Below are 21,022 nucleotides of genomic sequence, written 5' to 3'. Positions count from 1 at the left end.
TCTAAACTGATTGATTTACACCGTGAAAGTCCTTATAAGGTTTTTGTGAGTACTCTAATTAATTCAATATATATGGTAGAAAACCTAGATATTAATCTTCAGGTCAATTTATATGTTAGAATGCTTGTTAGATGTTTTTTTCTGGCTATGATGTATATTTATAATGGAGCTTACTCTTGCCCTGTTCTCAGTAGCTCTGGGCATAGGTGTATCTGGAAGGGAATCATAGCTCTTAGAAACAAGGCTTGTTAAATATGCCCTTACACTTAAACATGCTCTCATGGTGGAAAAATCTATGAATCATGGAGTAAACAGACAACTAGAGAGCAATAAACCTAGGAAGAATTAGTGCTGCAACATTGCAGGTTGATTTTTTTTTATCTGACTGAGTTCCCAACTAACCAATTTTTTCTTTAGCTTTCAAATTAGTACAGATTAATTTAAACATTCATATATACTTTTTTATTAAGCTCGTGTGTGTGTGTGTGTGTGTGTGTGTGTGTGTGTGTGTGTGTGTGTGTGTTGGTACAGAGGCATGAACTCAGTGTCTGGGCACTGGCCTTAAGTTTTTGCATTAACCACTACCACTTGATCCACAGCTCCATGTACAGCTTTTTGGTGGTTAACTGGAGATAATGTCTGGGTCCAATGCCAGATTGCATTTGTAATTAGCAAGCAAAATGGACTGAAGGCATGGCTAAAGTGGCAGAATATAGACATGAATAAAGCAAGTCTAATGAGAATACAGGACCCTGATATCAAGCCATAATGCTGACACGCATGTGCACATACACACACACACAAACACATACACACACACGATAAAAATATAAACTTCATTCTGTTCTGAATATAGTAAATAAACTACTAAACAGAGAAAAGCAAGTTATGAGATAAGCAACAAGTTGCATCTATAGCCACATGGACCATGTGTCTGGGTAGAGGTGATTGGTGTTTTTTTTTTTTTTTTTACCTCTCTAAGAATTGATCAATTTCTGTAAAATTATTGTTTTTTACTGAGTAGAGGTTCTGGAAATAGTTCCTTGTGATTGTTTGAATATCGTGTGTACTTGTAATTTTTCCGGTGGGGTCCCGGATTTTACGTTTATGGGTCTCTTCTTTTTTTTAAGTCTTGTGAGGGGTCTGTCAATTTTATTTATTTTCTCAAAGAACCAGCTTTTAGTCTTATTTATTTGTTGAATGGTCTTTCTATTTTCAATCAGATTTATCTCTTCTTTAATCTTTGTGATCTCTCTCCTCCTAGTCATTTTAGATTCCATCATTTCTTGTTTCTCCAGTTGTTTTAGTTTCATCGTGAGGTTATTCACTTGCTCTGCTTCCATTCTTTTAATGTGAGTGCTGAGGGCAATGATCTTGCCCCTAAGTACTGCCTTAGCTGTGTCCCATAGGTTTCTTTGTGATGTATTTTCATTGTCATTGTGGCTTATGAATTCATTGATTTCATCTTTAATTTGGTCTGTGGCCCAAGTGTTGGATAACAGTGTGGGGTTTAGCCTCCAAGAATGTGTATAGCCTCTGTGGTAACCGTTGTTATTGAGGGTTGTTATTGGTGTTTCATATAAAGGAAGAAGTATGTAACATGAAAGGACAAGATGTAGTTAAGAAATTCTTCTCAGGGGCTGGGGATATGGCCTAGTGGCAAGAGTGCTTGCCTTGTATACATGAGGCCCTGGGTTCGATTCCCCAGCACCACATGTTCAGAAAACAGCCAGAAGTGGCGCTGTGGCTCAAGTGGCAGAGTGCTAGCCTTGAGCAAAAAGAAGCCAGAGACAGTGCTCAGGCCCTGAGTTCAAGGCCAGGACTGGCAAAAAAAAAAAAAAAAGAAAGAAAGAAATTCTTCTCAGTGCAGATTGAAATTGTGAAAGAAAATCTATGTTTTTAAGACCAGTTTGGATATTCTTGGAGATTTGGCTGAGCAGTAGCTGTCAATTAAACCCAAGTTCTCTTGTATAGTAATTTTGTATGGCTATCTTAACAAGCGCTACAAAATGGGTAGGTTAAAGTAAGTTAAATATTCTGCCAAAGTTCTCAAGACCAGAAGTTTGAAACCAAGATATATTCAGGACAATGTTTTCTCTCAAGACTCTGAGGGAGAATTCTTTACCTCTTTTATTCTGAGGCTCTGATACTGCGGATAATCTTTGTTGTTCCTTCTGTGCATTTTTCATTTCTATGTCCCCATTTGTTGTTACATAGTATTCTCTATTTGTGTTTTTATATCATTGTCCTGCTCTACGTGCCTATTTCCTGTCTCTTTTTCTCATCTTACAAAGGCCCAAGTCCTATTGTCTGAAAACTTATCTCACTCTCATCTTAACTTGGTTATGACTTCAAAGGGCCAATTTCAGAAAGTAGACATATTGTTTCGGTTCTTGGCAATTTTGACTTCCACACATAATTTGGGGAGGTACATTTCAGACCATATACATAGCAAAAGGAATGTGGCAAAAATGGTTAAGAGAGCTGTTAAAGAGAAAATAGCCAGTTGGAGAGTCATTCTGTGACTATTAATGAGCTTAGATAGACACAAAGGATGACACCTAAAAATCTGAAATCCAAAGGTTTCTAACTAGGTTGCATTATAGGAATTAAAGTTGGCTAATATTTATTACAACCTAGTTTTGTATATGAGTATAACTTTAAGATCAAGCTATTCTTAACATAGCTTGGTCTCCTCCACATAATTGAACACCTTTAAATTTGCACACAGTTTTATGTGTGTTGTGTATTTTAAAAGGTTCTTATATATATTTCTTAGGGCACTATGTCAATAGATTCTCAAAAAGAACCATCACTATTTACTCCCCCAAATAGTATTACACAGATTCTCTATAACTTTAATCCCTTCCTTATACTTAAAGAGAACCCATGACTCTTATATAAATCATATTTATTGGGCAAAAATAATTATCTCTTATTGATTTGGCTTAATTCATGCTTGGTGTGTACTGAGAGAAAGAGGCGATTTCCTAGGGAAACTATTACATATCTATAGAATGAATATTTTTGATGATGCTCTTTCCTACATTATGTGGAATTTTATTCCTGAGAGCTCACAAAACAAATATATCTCACATATTATCAGCATGAGCTGTGCTTCTCTTTAGTGATTTTTGCTCTTACATCATAAGACCTTTGTAAATTCCATATCGTGCGTAGTATTTTTGCTTTAGCACAAGAAAGCTGGGGTCATTTTATATGCCAAGTCAAAGAAGGTATGCAATAATTTTAGCATTCAGTTTTTGTTTAATATAACTGCTAGATTAATATATTTTCTCACATTCATTTTCGTTTGCTTATTTTCTACACTGACGTACCTACTGTTTATCAAATGAGCAAATAATAATTGGGTACCTATTATGTAAAGAGAAATTGGGTATTACAAAATAGTCTATATTCAACAATGGATACACGGGGCTGGCAATATGGTCTAGTGGTAGAGTGCTTGCCTTGCATACATGAAGCCCTGGGTCCCATTCCTGAACACTACATATATAGAAAAAGCCACAAGTGGCACTGTGGCTCAAGTGGTAGAGTGCGGGCCTTGAGCAAAAAGAAGCCAGAGACAGTGCTCATGTCCTGAGCCCTGAGTTCAAGCCACATTACTGACAAAAGAAAAAAATACACATGACTTTGTCCCTTCTTAGAAAGGAAGATATTAACTTCATTTGATGTCTATAGTACATTATGATTAGTATTTTCTACAAAGTATTATTAATATAGAAAGGGGAGAGGAGTACAACTCCATTGGTTAAATCTTTCTGAGATAGAAATAAAAACAACTAGGACAAACCCAAGTGCAAGTTAGTTAACCAAAAAGGAAAGAGAATAAAACTCCAATGGGGAATAGAAAACATAGAACATTTAAATACACAAAGCAATGGATCATGTTTGTGGATAGGAGAGTCAATGTTTTTCTGATGAGAGATATTACAAAACTGATATATAGATAAAATGCAATCAACATCAAAACCACCAGAATTATTTTGTAACTTTTTTTTTTTTTTTTTTTTTTGCCAGGCCTGGGCCTTGGACTCAGGGCCTGAGCACTGTCCCTGGCTTCTTTTTGCTCAAGGCTAGCACTCTGCCACTTGAGTCACAGCACTACTTCTGGCCATTTTCTGTATATGTGGTGCTGGGGAATCGAACCAAGGGATTCATGTATATGAGGCAAGCGCTCTTGCCATTAGGCTATATCCCCAGTCCCATTATTTTGTAACTTTTGACAACGTGATTTACAGTTTATGTGGAATGGAAATTAATACAGATTAGGGAATACAATATTGAAGAAAAAGAATATAAGCATGCTCAGTATCAAATGTTCAGTATTCTTTCCATTGCTTCTCTCCCTGAGCTCACTGAAATTCGTTTTTAGTGACTGATGGGCAGTGTTCATCAGAAGACTTAGTGGGTCTTCTGCACATCTCCAGGTTCACTTTTCACTCTATACTACGGAGCTCTGACTCATGACCTCCAGCATTCTGGTCTTTTCTAGCTCCATAGATCCAACTCAGCAACTCAGTGATCTTCCTGCATTCCTGCTTGCTGTAAGCATTTGTAAAGTTCTCAAGGACGTAAGTTGAAGCAATGATAGAATATGCTTCTCATCACTCAACGACAAACATCTGTTACCTCTGACATCTAACAACTTTATAACCATCATTTTTTGTTTTCTGTTTTCTTTAGTTTCTAGTGTGAGGAACAATCAGGTTCTTGTTACTTTTTTCTTTCAGGCAGCAGTAGAAGCTGTTAGAATAATTTTGAGAGTAAAAGAGGATAGTATTCATAGTCATCTCACTACAGTAGATTGTGTACTGTTTTACTCTCCCTTCCCAAAGCAAAGTGAAATACTTAAAAAGAAGGAAAATATTAGCCAGGCACTAGTGACGCATGCCTAAATGCTGCTCAGGAGGCTGACATCTGAGGATCATGGCCTAGCACAACTGAGTCACTGCAAAAGAGATCTTATGACCCTAAATTTTAAAACACAGACTATCTGACTTTCATCAGGAAAAGCTTAAAATCCCTATCCTAACTCCAAAAGGTTTAAAATAATCTATTTGTAGTCATCAAGATCTTTAAACTCAGCTATAATTTAACTGTATTATACTAGGTTGACACATTAAGTAGTTACACGTAACTAATTATGATAAAACAATATTGAATTCTTCACCTAACATGCTAGAGGGTTATTTTTAGATACATAATCCAAAATTGTGTCAAATAATGGTAATTTGTTAGACACTTTATGATTCAATTTTTAATAGTTTTTGTACATTTTCTAGATAAAGAAGCCAAGCCTAAATTTCCACGTATGTTTTATTCATATCAAATGTTCGAATGCATAAATGCATGAATGTATGCATGCATGTTTTGCACATCCTCTGATTCCAGATAGAGTACCTGGTATAAAGTTTAGGCTTTACTTTTGTCTTAACAATACACTTATTATGCCAATTATGTTCCTGGTAATTTGCTATATTAAAATACCCTTTAACTTGTACTCCATTCAAGTACAAAATAATGCTGTTATAAACCTGTCATTAAAATATTAACTCACATTTGCACTTTTCTCCAAAATAACTTCTATTTTGATTAACAGTAACAGAACTTTACATTTCTGATTTTATTAATTTTCCTTCATTGTAAGGAAAGCAACTGATATATGACATGAGAATATAAGAAATATATAACGAAATATAAATACTAAAATTAACACACTTATGTAATCACTATTTTTTACATTTGCCTATTTTTAGAACTACAAGTGAAAAAAGAAGAAAAGCCAGGTATGTATATTTTACGTATACATTTGTGCAAGCATTTTATATTTATAAGGAATATCTTATTTCTTTGTCATGTTCTTCTCTAGAATAAATATTGTACCAAAATATTGTTTGACAAAGTTTTAAAAAAGCAAACAAAAATGTCATATTTATCCAACTTATTTATTTCTAGGAAACAATTCCCTATTTCCATAGTACAATCCATGAAAAGTTTATATGGTTCAGAAGAAGAACCTGATGAATCCTTTTGACTTCTATACAACCACTATCTTTCCCTAGTAATCCTGGGACATAAATTTTCTGTTAGTAAAATAGGTACTCCCTTACTTTTCTTTGTTTCCTGAGTCAGATGAACTTTTCCAAGAGTATTAGTAGGAAGCAGGAACTTTTTCAAAAGAATACACAGCACTATGATCCTGCTAAAATGACACCTTGTGTTTCCCAGTTTTGTTAGTGTTATAAGGCTGCTATAATGTTATATCATAAGTTGAGGAGTTCCAAAGTGATTGGCCTTTATTCTCTAAAAGGACTAGAAATTGGAAGCCGCAAATCCAGATATCAGATGGACAATGTTTCCCTTGAAATGAGCAGGAAAAATCCTTTCTTCCTTTCCCTTCCTTCTTTTTTCCCTTCCGTTCCCTAATAGGCTTTCCCAACATCCTTGGTGTCCTTGGTTTGTTAATGCGTCATTTCAGTCTTTTTCATAGGCACATCATGGTGGATCAAATACCTCTCAACTCCCTCATGATCATATCTTAACTATACATCTGTAGTGACCCTATTTTAAAACAAAATTGTATTTGGAGTCTTGCAGTTAAGAATTACATGTATCTTTCGAAAAGACACAGTTGATTCAATAAAGATTTACTCTATGTCCCCACCAAAATTCATGTCTTGCACATGTCCAAAATACATTAACCCATCCCAAATTTGTTGAGATCTTAATCATTATAGCCTCATTCCCACATCTGAAATTGAAATTAAACCATCCAAAGGTCATTATCGGAGTCATCAAAATTTTTATGGATAAGGCTTGAGATTCCACTCTTCCTTCTGTAAAAATTCCTTGCTGCATCCTATAAATCTATAAATCAAATTATGTATCTTCAATCAAAATGATAAAGCAGTCATTGCAGAGACAGTCTCATCTTCAATGGAAGAAATTTGAAGGAAATTTTAGAAAGTTTTACCAAGTTGCAAGCCAGTCCAAAGTCTAGTATTTCTCTAGTTCTGACAATGTTTTCTTTTCCTCACGTCTCTAGCTTCTAAATCTGTGGGTGGTGGCCATACCCCTAATGCTTAGGGACACTTGCTCTCACCATAGCTTTTCTTTGGATTCAGTGTTCCTATATTTCTTCCTTTCTATCTAAGAAAATAATTGTTTTCACTTATATAAAACTCTAAAAAGCCTGATCTCCCATTCAAATTATGAGTACCCAAGACACTGAGGGTTATTCCAACAAATATTTCTCAGGTTACATTTCTATTTCTCTTTTCTGCTGAGGAGGTGGATTGGATTCTTGAGTCATCCAATTAATCTCTTGAGTAAACGTTTGTCTAGCCACACACTTGGCTGTGTGGGGATTATAAAAAAACAAGAGTGAGAACTGACAAATCATCCGAAGCTTATTCTTGTTTTATTAAAAGTTCTTTCTAATGTTTTTCTTTCCTTTCATATTTCTATTATAGACTACAAAGAAAAATTAGTCTTTGAAATTTTGCTCAGAAGTAGTTTTTCTGGCTTTTTTTCCCTAATAAATATCCTTGTTATTCATTTGCAAACTCCAACTTTCTCCCAAATGAACACAATTCAGCTAAGTTCTCTGCCACTTTATAATGAACATTTAGTCGCCGGTTACATAGATTTCATTTTTTTTTTTTTTTTGGCCAGTCCTGGGCCTTGAACTGAGGGCCTGAGCACCGTCCCTGGCTTCTTTTTGCTTAAGGGTAGCACTCTGCCACTTGAGCCACAGTGCCACTTTTGGCCATTTTCTATATATGTGGTGCTGGGGAATCGAACCTAGGACTTCATGCATTCGAGGCAAGCACTCTTTCCACTAGCCCATATTCTCAGCCCCCATAGATTTCATTTCTTTATGAGGAAAAAAAACCAAACACATAAGGATACAATTAGCATCTCTATTTCTTTTTTTTTTTTTTTAAGGCGGGAAGGGGTTTTATTTGTAATGGGGTTCGCCCAAGGAAGGGGAATAAAATGTAATGGGGTCCAAGGGTGGGAGTTTCCCCATCCCTCCAAGAGTCCACCACTCAGATACAGTGTCAAAAAGATGGATTTATTGGGGAAATAAAATGTACACTGACTGGCCAGGGCCGCAGCCCAGACTTGAGAACTGGGACCGTGTGCCCCATGCCGTGTTCAGGGTCGGGTAATATAGGCAAACACCACATGGTCAAGCCTGCCACACACAGGTGGCCAATGAGGTTACAACACGTACAGAGCAGATTAGCATCTCTATTTCAAACAATGTTTTGTTCATAAGTCCAATAACACACACACACACACACACACACAGATCATTAGATACACTGCTTAAAATTCAAATGCTGCCATTGTAACATTATTGAGAAATAAAGCCTATAATAAGTGAGTAGACTATGAGATAGAGTTCTTCCTGAGGAATGAGATTGAGGAGCTTCCTACTATCTTCATCTTGCCTTTTCACCCACTGGTGTGAGAGAACACAGTGTTTTTGCTCTCCAATGGCAAGGAAATGTCATTTTGGAAACAGAAACAGAACCTGTCAGAATTTGAATTTTTTTTCTTGGACCTCTGGCCTCCAACAGTTGAGAAATAATTTTCTGACCTGTACAAATTATCGAGTTGGTTATATCAGCAGAAAACTAAGACAGAAATACAATTTTCTCTATTATGTTCCCAAATTATTTCTGGGCCCTCAGCAGAATAGTCTTAAATATTTATTTCTGCCAGTAAAATAAAATTTTCTGAGTGACATTGTAGCGTTTTTCATCAAGTGCCTCAAACATATTTGAGCATTTCTTCATTATTCAGTTCCCAATTCTCAATTATGAAATTCACCTTCATATTGACAGGTATTTATATGAAATGACCTGTTTTCCATACCAAAATCAACTCATTTTTTCACATATAACAATATACCATCAACTGTTGATTAAAACAAGAGACATGTATTTCATGACAGTTGGAGAGACAGAGTAACATTCACTTCCAAAATCAAGAGATCTTTCCCTGCCTCTCCTGGCTTTTTGTGGTTGTCATCAGAGCTTGGTGTTGCTTGCCTTGGGGGTCCATCATCTCATGGTTGACCACAATCATTAGAAAGCAGTCTTCTTCCTTTACATGTATTCTCCTCTATTTATAGACTCCATCATATTGTAGTAAGATTTCTTCATATCTCAAATTATTTCATCTATGTCAACAGTATTTCTAAAATTACATTCCCAAGTACCAAAGGTTAGAGCTCAATTTATCCTTTAAGACACATATTCAAGGGGGCTGGAATATGTCCTGGTGGCAAAAGTGCTTGCCTTGTATACATGAAGCCCTGGGTTCAATTCCCCAGCACCACATATATGGAAAGTGGCCAGGAGTGGCACTGTGGCTCAAGTGGCAGAGTGCTAGCCTTGAGCAAAAAGAAGCCAAGGACAGTGCTTGGGCCCTGAGTCCAAGGCCCAGGACTGGCAAAAATAAATAAATAAATAAAATAATAAAAAGACACATATTCAAGCCATTATACTATTTGTCTAAATTCCTAAATGATGAATAAACTCAGTTGGATAGATTTCAAAGTCTCCATGTTCTTACAATTTATCTTCTGTTATTTTGTAATGGTTTACCACTATAATTATCTTGAAAATAAGAAGGCAATTAAAGCTTAAATCAATTATCACCAGCAACATCTTAATGACAGTCAAGTGCATAGTGTGTTTATAACTACTGTGTTTAATGGTCTATCATTAACAAAACACTATGAAACCAGAATAATGTTCAGTAAAGTTCTGTATTGTTCAGTATGAAAAAAAACAACTGTGATTTCCAAAATTGAATCTTTGCTCTAGTTTGTTTTTCAGAATTAAAATTTGCTGCCTTTTTTCTTTCAGAACCACAAATTAAAAAGGATGCAAAACCAGGTAATAGCTTCAAGTCTGATATTGCATTCAATTTGGAATTAAAACAAGCTTCTGCCAATGGTTGGATTTAAACAAATTGCTAGATTCTTGTTATTTTTTTCCACGGTATTTCTCAATATCATTTTACAGAATTCCATTAGGAAAACATCAGGATGGTCTACAGGCAAAGTTATCTAGAAGTGACATACCACTAAATAAACCTTAGCAGACACTTCAGTTTTCATCATATTTCAAATTAAATTTGATCAGGTTAATTTTTCAGGCCCCAGAGCCAAAAGCTCAGAAACCTAATGTGAAGTCAGGATTGCTTTGTTGTTGTTGTTTGTTGTTTATTATCATCATTATGAAAAAAATTTCAGCATAGTGAGTATTATCTGTATAGATATGTGTGGAAAGAAAAAGAGACCAACTTCAGAAAATTCTTTTCCAAGATTTTTAAGGTAATAAATACTGAACTTAAAACTCTGAACCATGTCTAAATATTTTCCAAACACTGCACATACTTACTGAAATATTGTCCCTGAGTAACTATCACTGTTTTAAAAGAGGTAACTAATGGTGACCGCTGAAACAGGTGACCTTTTAGGGTACATTGTCATTTAATGTTCAAGATCTACCTCTGATACCAACTAATTATTCATCTAATTCATTTGTAGAGATTTTCAAGTACTACAAAAGCTATTGTTTCATTATTTAAAATATTTATAGCAAGATCCAACTCAATAAATTTAAAAACCAATGTTTCACTTCATCCTTTTAATTCTCATAGATTACATGGCAGTGGATCATAACTTGAGTCTAGTTGCTCTTGTAAATGTTACATATGTAATATAACAAAGTTCCAAATTCCTTATCTACTGTTCTATGTATTACTTTTTTAGTACATATATGTAGTTCAAATTAGTGTGTTTCCCAGGTGCTCCTGGCTCATGGCTGTAAGCATTGCTACTCAGGAGGCTGAGATTTAAGGATCATGTTTAAAGGCCAGCCTGGGCAAGAAAGTCCTCATGAAACTCTTATCTCCAATTAACCACTCAAAACCCATAAATAGCATGTAGCCCAAGTGGTAGAGGGCTAGCCTTCACCACAAAGAGGCTCAGGGACAGTGCCCAGTCCCTGAGTTTAGGCCCCACAACTGACAAAAACAAATTAGTATGATTATCAATTACAAGCATTCATTTTAACTAAAGTCCAAATAGCTTAAAAGTAGGCGTAGACCCATTTAAAACGTATTAATTAATTATGAATAATATATTCTGTTAAGATAATTTAACCTAATATGTTATTTATTTGTGCTTTTAGCTTCATCTGAAAAAGCACAGATACACAGTATGTATATTGATTTTCTGCATAATGATGACACAGACCTTTTTATAAGGAAAAAAAACAGAAAAAAATAAATATTGCTAAAATATATTTTAAAGTATATTTTTATGCTTTATTATAGCCTATAATATAAAATTAGGTCTATTTACATGTAATTAAGGATATGGATGAGATAAAATTTTAGAAATATTATATTTATGGTCAAAATTATTACATTATTTAATAATTTCTGGCTCATTTGGCATAGACTATTCATTGAGTATTAATTTATAAAGTTTCCAAATACATGAAAATTCTTTTCTTTTTTTAATTTTCAGAACAAGACATAGTGAAAGGAGAAAAAACTGTTGTTCATGGTAAACCAGGTATATTGCAGGTGGTATTTGTAAAACAAACTTATCATTCATCATTTTGGCTTTACAAGAAGCAATAGAGTAGATTCCATTGTAAAATTATTTGGGACAATTCATGTCTTAAATCATTGGCCCACAGAGCATTTCCAGTTTTGATCATCCAATAGCATTTGAAGTGACAGCCTGACCAATCCAGATGCAACTGGAAAGCTTGATATCCTCTTTTAGGGTTTCGGTTATTTAGCACAAGACCACCAGCAGCGGCATATGGACAGTGTGTTTTGATTCATCTTATGTTGTCAGGGACAAGACATTCTTAGGAAACTTTTAATTCAGATTTTCTAATTCAATTGTGATTGCCTTAGACTCTCCAAGTCCCAAGAATGATAAAGAAATCCATCTTTTCCCTTTTTCTCTGTCCCCACCCCCCTTTTTTTGTCCCATCCTCCTCTGTCTTCCATTTTTTCCCATTGTTTCTGGTCTGGAATTTTGGAGAAAGCAGAGGAAAACTAAAGTGGCTCATTTACAAAAACAAGGTTATTAGCTTTAAGTTAATTATAATATTCTTCCCATAAAGCAGAAAATTGTGTACTTACTTTTTAAATTTGTACTTCAGATATGGTAGACAATGGATTTAAATCAGGTTGATTTGACTCACCTATATTTTAAAAAATAGATAACACTAGCCACAAAAATAAGAGAGAGTAGGAGGAAAGAGGGCTACAGAGTGGATCTATTGACAGGAGAAATCTTAGAAACAACTTGAAGAACTTCATAACTGAAGGCACTAATCAAACCCTCTTATATTCTTGTTTCCCAAATGTTAGCCCTTCTCTCATATAGTTCTTTTATACATCAGCTACAGCTTCATGCTCTTTATAGTCCAGGATACACAATGAAACTTTCTAAGTAAGTTATTTTCCAGCTCATTCACACCCATGCCTAATGCTTCAGAATTTAATTTTTTATACAATCAGTATTGTATTCCCTTTACTTTGACCCCACTCTCTTTTTAAGTCTGTAAAATCATAGATCACAAAGGACATTGAATACACACACCATGTGGGCTCTCTGCCCATCTGCAAACCCTAATCAGTTTGGGTTTTCCCGGTGAGCTACATGCACACAAAAGATTTAAAATAAGTTCTCTTCTTATCCAGAGTCATTTATGAAAATGGTCTATTTCTTGTAAAGAGTGTCATCTTTATATACAAATGCAGTTATTTTTAAAGTGAAGCCAAGATTGAGAGTTTTTGCACCGGCAGGTTGGGAAACAATTTAAATCAGGAAAGGGCTACAGTAAAATAGCTTCAAAGGACCTTTCTGCAGGAAAAATGTTCTCTGGGCTCCAATTCAATTCAAGTAAAGATATTACTTGCAGTATTACTGAAGAAACATATAGTTTTTCTTGACTTTGGTGTTATTTGACAAAGAATACAAAATATCGAGGTTTAAATATATCATTGTTTTGTACTGATGAATTCAAAATGTCTACTGTGTCAACATTTCTCTCTGTCACAGAAGAGAAAGATCTCAAGCAGGTAAAAGCTGCCACGATTGAAAAAACAGGTAAATAAGTTATTTCATATCGTTTATATCTTTTTTCTATGTATCAGATATAGCTGTACTTACATCTTCATTAAAACATGCAGACTTAATATCATAAAGCCTGATGCTGAATGCTTGTGAATAATTTAAGATATAATCAAATTTTCATTAAAAAATAAGAGCTGGGGTTTACAAATGTAAAGTATGAGTAACTTAAACTTGCATGCAATTCATGAGAAAAATTCATAAAATATATTAATTTTATGTACCCCTACATGTTTTATTTTAAAACTGTATTTCCTCAGATCTTAAAATAATAGAAGTGCAAAACTTTCTGCTGCTTATAAATTAGTTGGAGTAAACTTTTTTCATAAAAATTTTATGGAGACTTTTGTGGTTATATCACTTTTAAAAATCTGTCTTAAAGAATAATCCACAGAACACATAGTATTAAAATGAAATGCAATCCACAGCTCACTCTTTCACATGAGATAAAAAAGAGGATTGCAAATACTCTTACAATGTGGCAACTTTCCCATAAGAAGAAAATAAAATTTGGAACCTTCAAATCAACTAACATTTGGACAACTGTATATTTTTCATTCTAGTCCAAGATGCAAATTTTAAATATCTTGTTCATTGAATCCCATTTCTTACTCATAATCATACAAATGAAAAAGTCTATTTATTTTTGTTTTAATTGGGATAATCAGGTAACTAGTATTTAAAAGAAGTTTCTCAGTATAAAAGAGAATTTAGGAAAAATTAATTATTTAAACTAATTTTAACTAACTATTACTTGAGAAGCAGGGAAACTTCATGAGGCTATTTCACATTAGCTGAAAGGACCACAATTCCTCACAACCATTGCCTATGTCATTGACATTAGTGAGTGTTAATTTGTCTCCACTAAATATCTTGTTTTATTTTATGGGCATTTGAGGGCATAGGAAAAACAGCCCAATATATTTATGTCCAAAATGTTTAACTTAATATTTAAATTGTATGTATTTCATGTGCCTTATGTATTTTCCACTAAACACTATGATTAATGTGTTTAATGACAGTGAAATAAGTGTGCAACCAGGAAAGAGGTTGAACTTAAACTCGGGAATGACTAAGAACACATAAATACAAATACAAACTAATTATATTTTCATGTTCTTACTTACAATATGAAATCTGTTTTCCCTCACTATCTACAGTCAAGACGAAGCCAGAAAGTAAGAGACAAAAGCAATAAAAATCTGAGTATTGCTTGACCATTTCAATGTTAACAATTTGTTTGCTTTTTAAAATTGCTATTTTTAATGTTGTCTATGCCTAAATTTCCTGTAAAATTAATTAGTCTATGTCATTACTATGGCTTTGGTATAACTTTCTTGTTTTTCACTAAAAACTAATGATTCATTATAATCCTACATAAGAAATATCTTAAAGACATGTTGCATTTATTAATAATAAGCAAGCAAGTCTATTAGGCTACACAATGCCTAAAATAAGCAGTTAGTAGAGTTAGAAAAATCTTTAAATGCTTTATACACTTATAATGAGTAACAAAGAAAAATGAAATTCAAATTTCTTTTTTTTTTTTTTTTGCTAGTCCTGGGCCTTGGACTCAGAGCCTGAGCACTGGATGAAGAAATGCCAATGTAGTGAACTATCATATCTAGTATTTTGATATTAAATAATTAATATTCCCATTAGAGAGTGAGGAATGAGTCTAACCAACAGACATGGTTAAACTGAAGGTTCCTTTCACCACTTTCTACTTTCTATAAAGTCACATTGTCCCAGGGAGAGCTTAAGGGAACAAATCAAATAAGCACATTTTAAGTGGTAAATAACAGCATATCAGGATGCAGTAAGATAAGTAGTTCTTTTTTCTGAATAATTATTTATTGTCAAAGTGATGTCCAGAGGGTTTACAGTTTCATATGTAAGGCAGTGAGTACATTTCTTGTACAATTTGTGACAGATAGCAGACCTGTGTCTAAAAATATACACAAGCACTCATGCCAGACTTTTGACAGGATTATTGCAGAACATCACACATACTCAGCCTAAGCAATTACACAGACAGCAGTTTTCCATTGGCATCCTTTATTCTCCAGGCATTCATTCACACTTCCCATGAGACCGTAGGTTTTCCACAGCATCACTGTCTGTCTGTGTGTCTGTCTACCTATCATCTATCTATCTGCATGTACACAAATAAGTGCATGGATTTGTTTAGGGCTGCATTTACACTCTAGGGAGACCTTGCCCTTTAGAAATCCACAAAGTTATAACTATTTTGTTCTTTTCCTTTTAAAATAATAGAATTTTATCATGAATGTTCAGGTCAAAGATCAAGTTATTGTAAAGGTTTAGTGCAGAAATAGCAGTGGTAGATAATTTAAAAGATGATAATTTGTCTTTGGAAGACATGCCTATTTTTCCATATTCACACAGCTGAACTTTAAAAAAAGAGCTTCCATCTACATGTCTAATATTGTGTCGACTGTGCAATGTTCATCCTTGCATGATATACATGTGTCCAAAGCTCAGAGGAAACTTTTGGTCACATATATTTTAAGTTCATTTTGAAAACAGATGGGTAAAGCATAAGGATAAATGAAAGACAAGTTAAGTAGCTTATGAAGTGGCTCAGGAAACACAACAGAAATGCATGAAGCACATATTCATGCCCTAGAAACTATGCAAAAATACTTTGACTATATATGTTATACTTTTTTGTTATTTTTATTTGTTTTACTTTCAAAGTGCTATTTTATAATAACTTAGTTCTTTTAATATTGGCTTGAAATTTATTTTGCATAATTTTTAAAATATTATATAACATATATAACAGTATATTTATATATACTGTATATGCAGTATATTTATATGTACTCTATTATATATTAGCTTCTTACATTTATTTTTATATATTATATTAAATATTTTATGCAAAATCAGTTCATGAAAGTTCACCGTTGAAAGGTACAAATCTACTCAGTCTACAAATATCCAAATTAATTTTCTTTCTTTCTTTCTTTCTTTCTTTCTTTCTTTCTTTCTTTTCCTTCTTTCCTTTCCTTCCGTCCTACCTTCCTTCCTTCCTTCCCTCCTCCCTCCCTCCCTCTATCCCTCCTTCCCTCTCTCTTTCTCTCTCTTTCCTTCCTTCCTTCCTTCCTTCCTTCCTTCCTTCCTTCCTTCCTTCCTTCCTCCCTTCCTTCCTTCCTCCCTTCCTTCCTTCCTCCCTTCCTCTTTCTTTTCTTTTCTTTTCTTTTCTTTTCTTTCTTTTCTTTTCTTTTCTGCCAATCCTGGGAATCATGGACTGGGCGCTGTCCCTGAGTTTCTTTTGCTCTAGGTTAGCACTCTACCACTTGAGCCACAGCACCATTTCTGGGTTTTTCTGTTTATGTGGTACTGAGGAATCGAACCCAGTGCTTCATGCATGCTAGGCAAGCACTCTACCACTGAACCACTTTCCCAGGCCTCAGTTTAATTTTATGATACCTAAATTCCTAAGTAATCCCACCTGCTTGATGATAGGTAGCTAATGTTGGACACAGATGGTAGCAACTTAATAAATTCTAAGCTCAGGATTAAATGAAAGAAAGGACAAGTGGATGTTAAGAATAGTCCAAGAGAATTAACTGTGGTATTCATTAGCAACAAAAATCTACACTGGGTCAGATATATTACTCTGCTCAGGATTCTAATACTCTCAAATCTACTCAGTACACCCCACATAAAATGTTTATGAATTTCACTTTGCATGAGAGAGAAATCTACCTAACCAGCTTTGGTCTAAAGTATTTTTTTCAGAGACTTTCTGAGATTTCAATTACTTACAAATTTAGATTTTATTTGTCAGATATTAGAATTCTATGAGGATCAGCTTTCAAAGTTGGAATAAGTGGCTACTCCAGGACAATTAAAATATGCTATTCTTTGGAATATAGCAGATCTATATTAAATTTGAAATGCAAAACTAATGTACAGCACTTAATTTCTCCCCACCTGTGAAGAAGAGGGTTCATATTCAGAAGAGGAGAAGTAGGGTCTGCTAAAATGGCAAGGCATATGTCAGGTACTTTAAAATGGCCCCAAGAAATGGCTCCACTTCCAGAAAAGAGAAAAAAAAAACATTGATTTCGCTATTCTCCTTCTTCACAAACTCGAGAGTGGAGGCAGGAGGGAGGGACTGGCTGAGAGGAGGGAATAGAAGACACTGTACAAGAGAAAATGAACTCCTTACCTGACACATGCAATTATAATCCCTCTGTACATCAACCTCTATAATTACAAGAAAGTAGTTAGGCACTGGTGGCTCATACCTGTAAACCTAGCTACTTAGGAGGTTAGAGGATGATGGTTGGATGTTGGCTGAGACAGGAAAGTCCGAGAGATTTACACTATAAACTACTCAGAAAAAAAGCCAAAAGTGCTTCTCTGGCTCACGTGGTAGAGCACTAGCCTTGAGCTAAAGAAGCTCAAGGATAGAGCCCAAGCCCAGAATTCAAGCTCCAGACTGGCCAAAAAATTAAATTAATTTTAAAAATTAAAAAAATAAACCACACCATCCTAGCATTCTGAATCTTTCAGCTTCAAATACAGGAAGCCTTACCATGGTATCCTGGGAATAAACTTAACCTTGTTTATAATGTTTTTCTATAATACTATGCTTCCTGACAGACAAGTCCCATAAAAATGGCTTTAGGAGCCTGCTTCTTGTGTAAACTGAGGACTGTCTGCAAATATATTAATGAATAATGTTTGTCACACAAAGAATTCTGATAGCTAGCGATTTGTGATTTCTCATTTTAGAAAAAATTGAACATCCAGAAAAAGAATTTCAATCTATAAAAACAGGTATGTTTTCTCTTGTATACTTTATTTTAACTCCCTATTCCCATTAAATTTGAATATGCAAGCAAGATTTATGGTATTTATTCTTGTGTTTTTTAGTATTATTTAGTATGGACATAATGGCTATAGTACTGCTGTCAATCAGAGATTACCAAACATGCAACATAAGAGAGGAAAATTAATAAATTAAATTGGCTTGACTATGTGATCTATCATTTCCTTTTATTGTATTTTGTACCAATTATTGACACTATCATTGTAATTTATCATACTGGTGAACTTAATTCAATGTTGTTAGTTCCAAAATACCCTATCATACTATGTTTAAAGTTCACTGATTGTAAATGCTACTTAGATATATTCTCTTGAAATACAATTCATCCAGCAAAGCATGGTGTCTCACAACCCCAATCTCAACTATTTAGAATTAAATATACAATCATTATGTACATTCCTCTCTAATGGTAAAGTGCTTGTCTACTGCATTGGAGCTTGTAATAGTTTAATTAGGTAATGACATTTAATTTGTGATATGTGAAACACTGTAAATGTTGGAAACAGTAAGACATAAAGGAGATTGTCAACTATGGAGAATATGTCCTCTGTTATTCTTTCAGTTGCTATTCCAAAAATTTCAAGCAATATATAATTTAATAACAGTGGTTTCTTAATAAGTCCTTCAAGTATTATCATACATATATATATATATCAAGATACATGAAGCTACATATATATGAAGATAAATGTTTATATGTTTGTACACAATTATATGCCTTTCATTCCTATTCATTTCATTGTCTGATATAGGTTCCTGACACTGAAATATTGTAATAATGTACTTTGAAACCTATACAAATATCAAAACATAAATAATGTCCTCTTCAATAAAATCTTATTGGACAGTCATATACAACTTTCTGAAGGTTACTGACTAACATCTGCTAAAGTTGTTTCAACAGCTTTTTCTAAATATGTCTGATAAATATGTCTGATGAGTATCATACAAATATATTACTTGAGCTATCATTTCCACAAGTCACTTAACAAATATATCATTCTTTATGAACTTTAAGATTACAATTTGTTGATGTAGATTATTTTAGAAATAAGATACAGTGTAATTTTATAGATATTGCTAATGATTTTCATAAAAATTATATCTATTTTTAGTTCCACTGTTAATGTATTAAAGTTTTTACCATGTGTTTTTCAAATTTTTCACAATCGTAGTAAAAGATTGTTTAGTTTTAATAAACATAACTCTAGATATAACCATGAGCAATAAATAGTTTATAATTTTAAGGAGGTAAAGTATATTAAAAGATATTTTAGGGTATAGATCTTTTAAATCAATTACCTATGAGTTTCTATAACATCTTTTTCTTTAACTTCAATCACATTTTAAATATGACAAACAAAAATAAGGTATAAGAGAGCTAAACATATTACTCAGAAAATTACCACTCACTTTTTAAAATTTTTTAGACAAACTTAAATCAACGTCAAGTAAGTATATCATTTTAGAATTTTAATAATAGTTATTACTTCATTTCATTTTGTAATTTCTCTTATGAAATTTCAAAATGTGATTTCTTTATTCATGTGTAAGGGACTGTTACTACTTATATAAAGAATTCAGTTTTCCTATTTATCTACTTTTGAAATGTATTTGTAGAGTTCTCCAGACAGACTAAACTGTACTGATATATGAAAAATGCTAATGTATTTCTAGTATTAATAACTTTGTGTAAACCTGATAGCTTTATTGTACTGTCTGCTCCAAGTCATTTGTTAGATTAAATTGTGTAAGGACACCATGAAATTTCTCCTATGATTACTTTAATAGGCATAGTATGAGGTAAGAGAAATTCTATGTCTAGAATATGTCTCAATTATTTTTTATTGGCATATTAAACATTCCTTGCTTATTTTTTCAAAGCCTCAAATCATTGCTTTATTATAAAACTTCAGACAAGAATAAAATTCAGGAATAAACAAAGGAATTATCTGGATCTATCTATTATGATAATTATACAATCCAAACTTTAAGGTAAAAATAAGAACATTAACTGGGCACTGGTGTCTTATACCTGTAATCCATCCTAGCTACTCAGGGGGCTGAGAAGTGAGAATCACAGTTCAAAGCCAGACCTAGCAAGAAAGTCTGTAAGGGTCTTATCTCCATTTAACTATCAGTAAGCTGGAAGTGGAGCTATGATTCAATTGGCAGAGTGTTATTGTTGAAGGAAAAAAAAAATCCCCTGGAACAGCACCCAGAACCTGAGTTCAAGCTCCAGTAATTAGTCTATTAATATGTATAAACAATCTATCTACAAATTGCATTTGACTTTTTAAATGAAAAGAGTAATCCACTTTCCTAAGTGTTATTCAGATTCCGCAGTTTATTCAGTTATTCCGCAGGAATAAACTGGGTGCCAGTGGTTCATGCCTGTAGTCCTAGCTACTCAGGAGGGTGACATCTGAAGATGATGGTTCAAAGACAGCCCGGGCTAAAAAGTCCACATGAAACTCTCATCTCCACTTAACCACTCAAAAGCCACTAGTGGAGCTATGGCTCAAATTGGTAGAGCATTACTAGCCTTGAGTAAAAAAGCTCAGGGACAGTGTCCAGTCCTTGAGTTCAAGTCACAGGACAGAACAAGAGAGGGGGGTATAATTCCTTTCTGCAAAGAATAAGTCTAAAACTTAAACATTAATATTGTATTCAAATTGGAGAATATCTATTTTCATTCACTATTTCATGATTATGGCATGTTTCCATCAAGTTTAGATGAATTATGAAAATAACTTCCAAAGTTGTATACAGTAATTGGAAGTATCAGATTGACAGAAAGTTCTGACGTCTTAAGAATAGATTTTTTATATGGTTAGAGAAATTTTATCTTTGAAAAAATCCTTTGAACTATTTTTGGAATAAAGAATAAAAATAACTGGGTAAGTTGTACTTAAAAATGTTCTTAGACTATGAATTACCTA

At 33.8% G+C, this 21,022-nt stretch overlaps 1 protein-coding gene across 1 annotated transcript in view; it reads left to right on the top strand.

Moving 5' to 3' along the window:
• The window catches only part of Trdn (triadin), a 296,113-nt gene that overhangs the window by 251,751 nt on the left and 23,340 nt on the right, over positions 1–21,022 (top strand). Inside the window, exons 24-32 of the mRNA XM_048354014.1 lie at positions 5,307–5,333; positions 5,781–5,810; positions 9,909–9,938; positions 11,241–11,267; positions 11,582–11,629; positions 13,139–13,186; positions 14,371–14,388; positions 17,984–18,028; positions 19,511–19,531. Of these exons, the coding sequence (XP_048209971.1) occupies positions 5,307–5,333; positions 5,781–5,810; positions 9,909–9,938; positions 11,241–11,267; positions 11,582–11,629; positions 13,139–13,186; positions 14,371–14,388; positions 17,984–18,028; positions 19,511–19,531 (294 nt within the window). The remainder of the gene's footprint in view (positions 1–5,306; positions 5,334–5,780; positions 5,811–9,908; positions 9,939–11,240; positions 11,268–11,581; positions 11,630–13,138; positions 13,187–14,370; positions 14,389–17,983; positions 18,029–19,510; positions 19,532–21,022) is intronic.

The sequence above is a fragment of the Perognathus longimembris genome, chromosome 9, assembly GCF_023159225.1.
Source record: "Perognathus longimembris pacificus isolate PPM17 chromosome 9, ASM2315922v1, whole genome shotgun sequence".
In the NCBI taxonomy this organism is placed as follows: domain Eukaryota; kingdom Metazoa; phylum Chordata; class Mammalia; order Rodentia; family Heteromyidae; genus Perognathus; species Perognathus longimembris.
The sequence above is the reverse complement of the archived record's forward strand: the minus strand, read 5'-3'. Positions and strand labels throughout refer to the sequence as shown.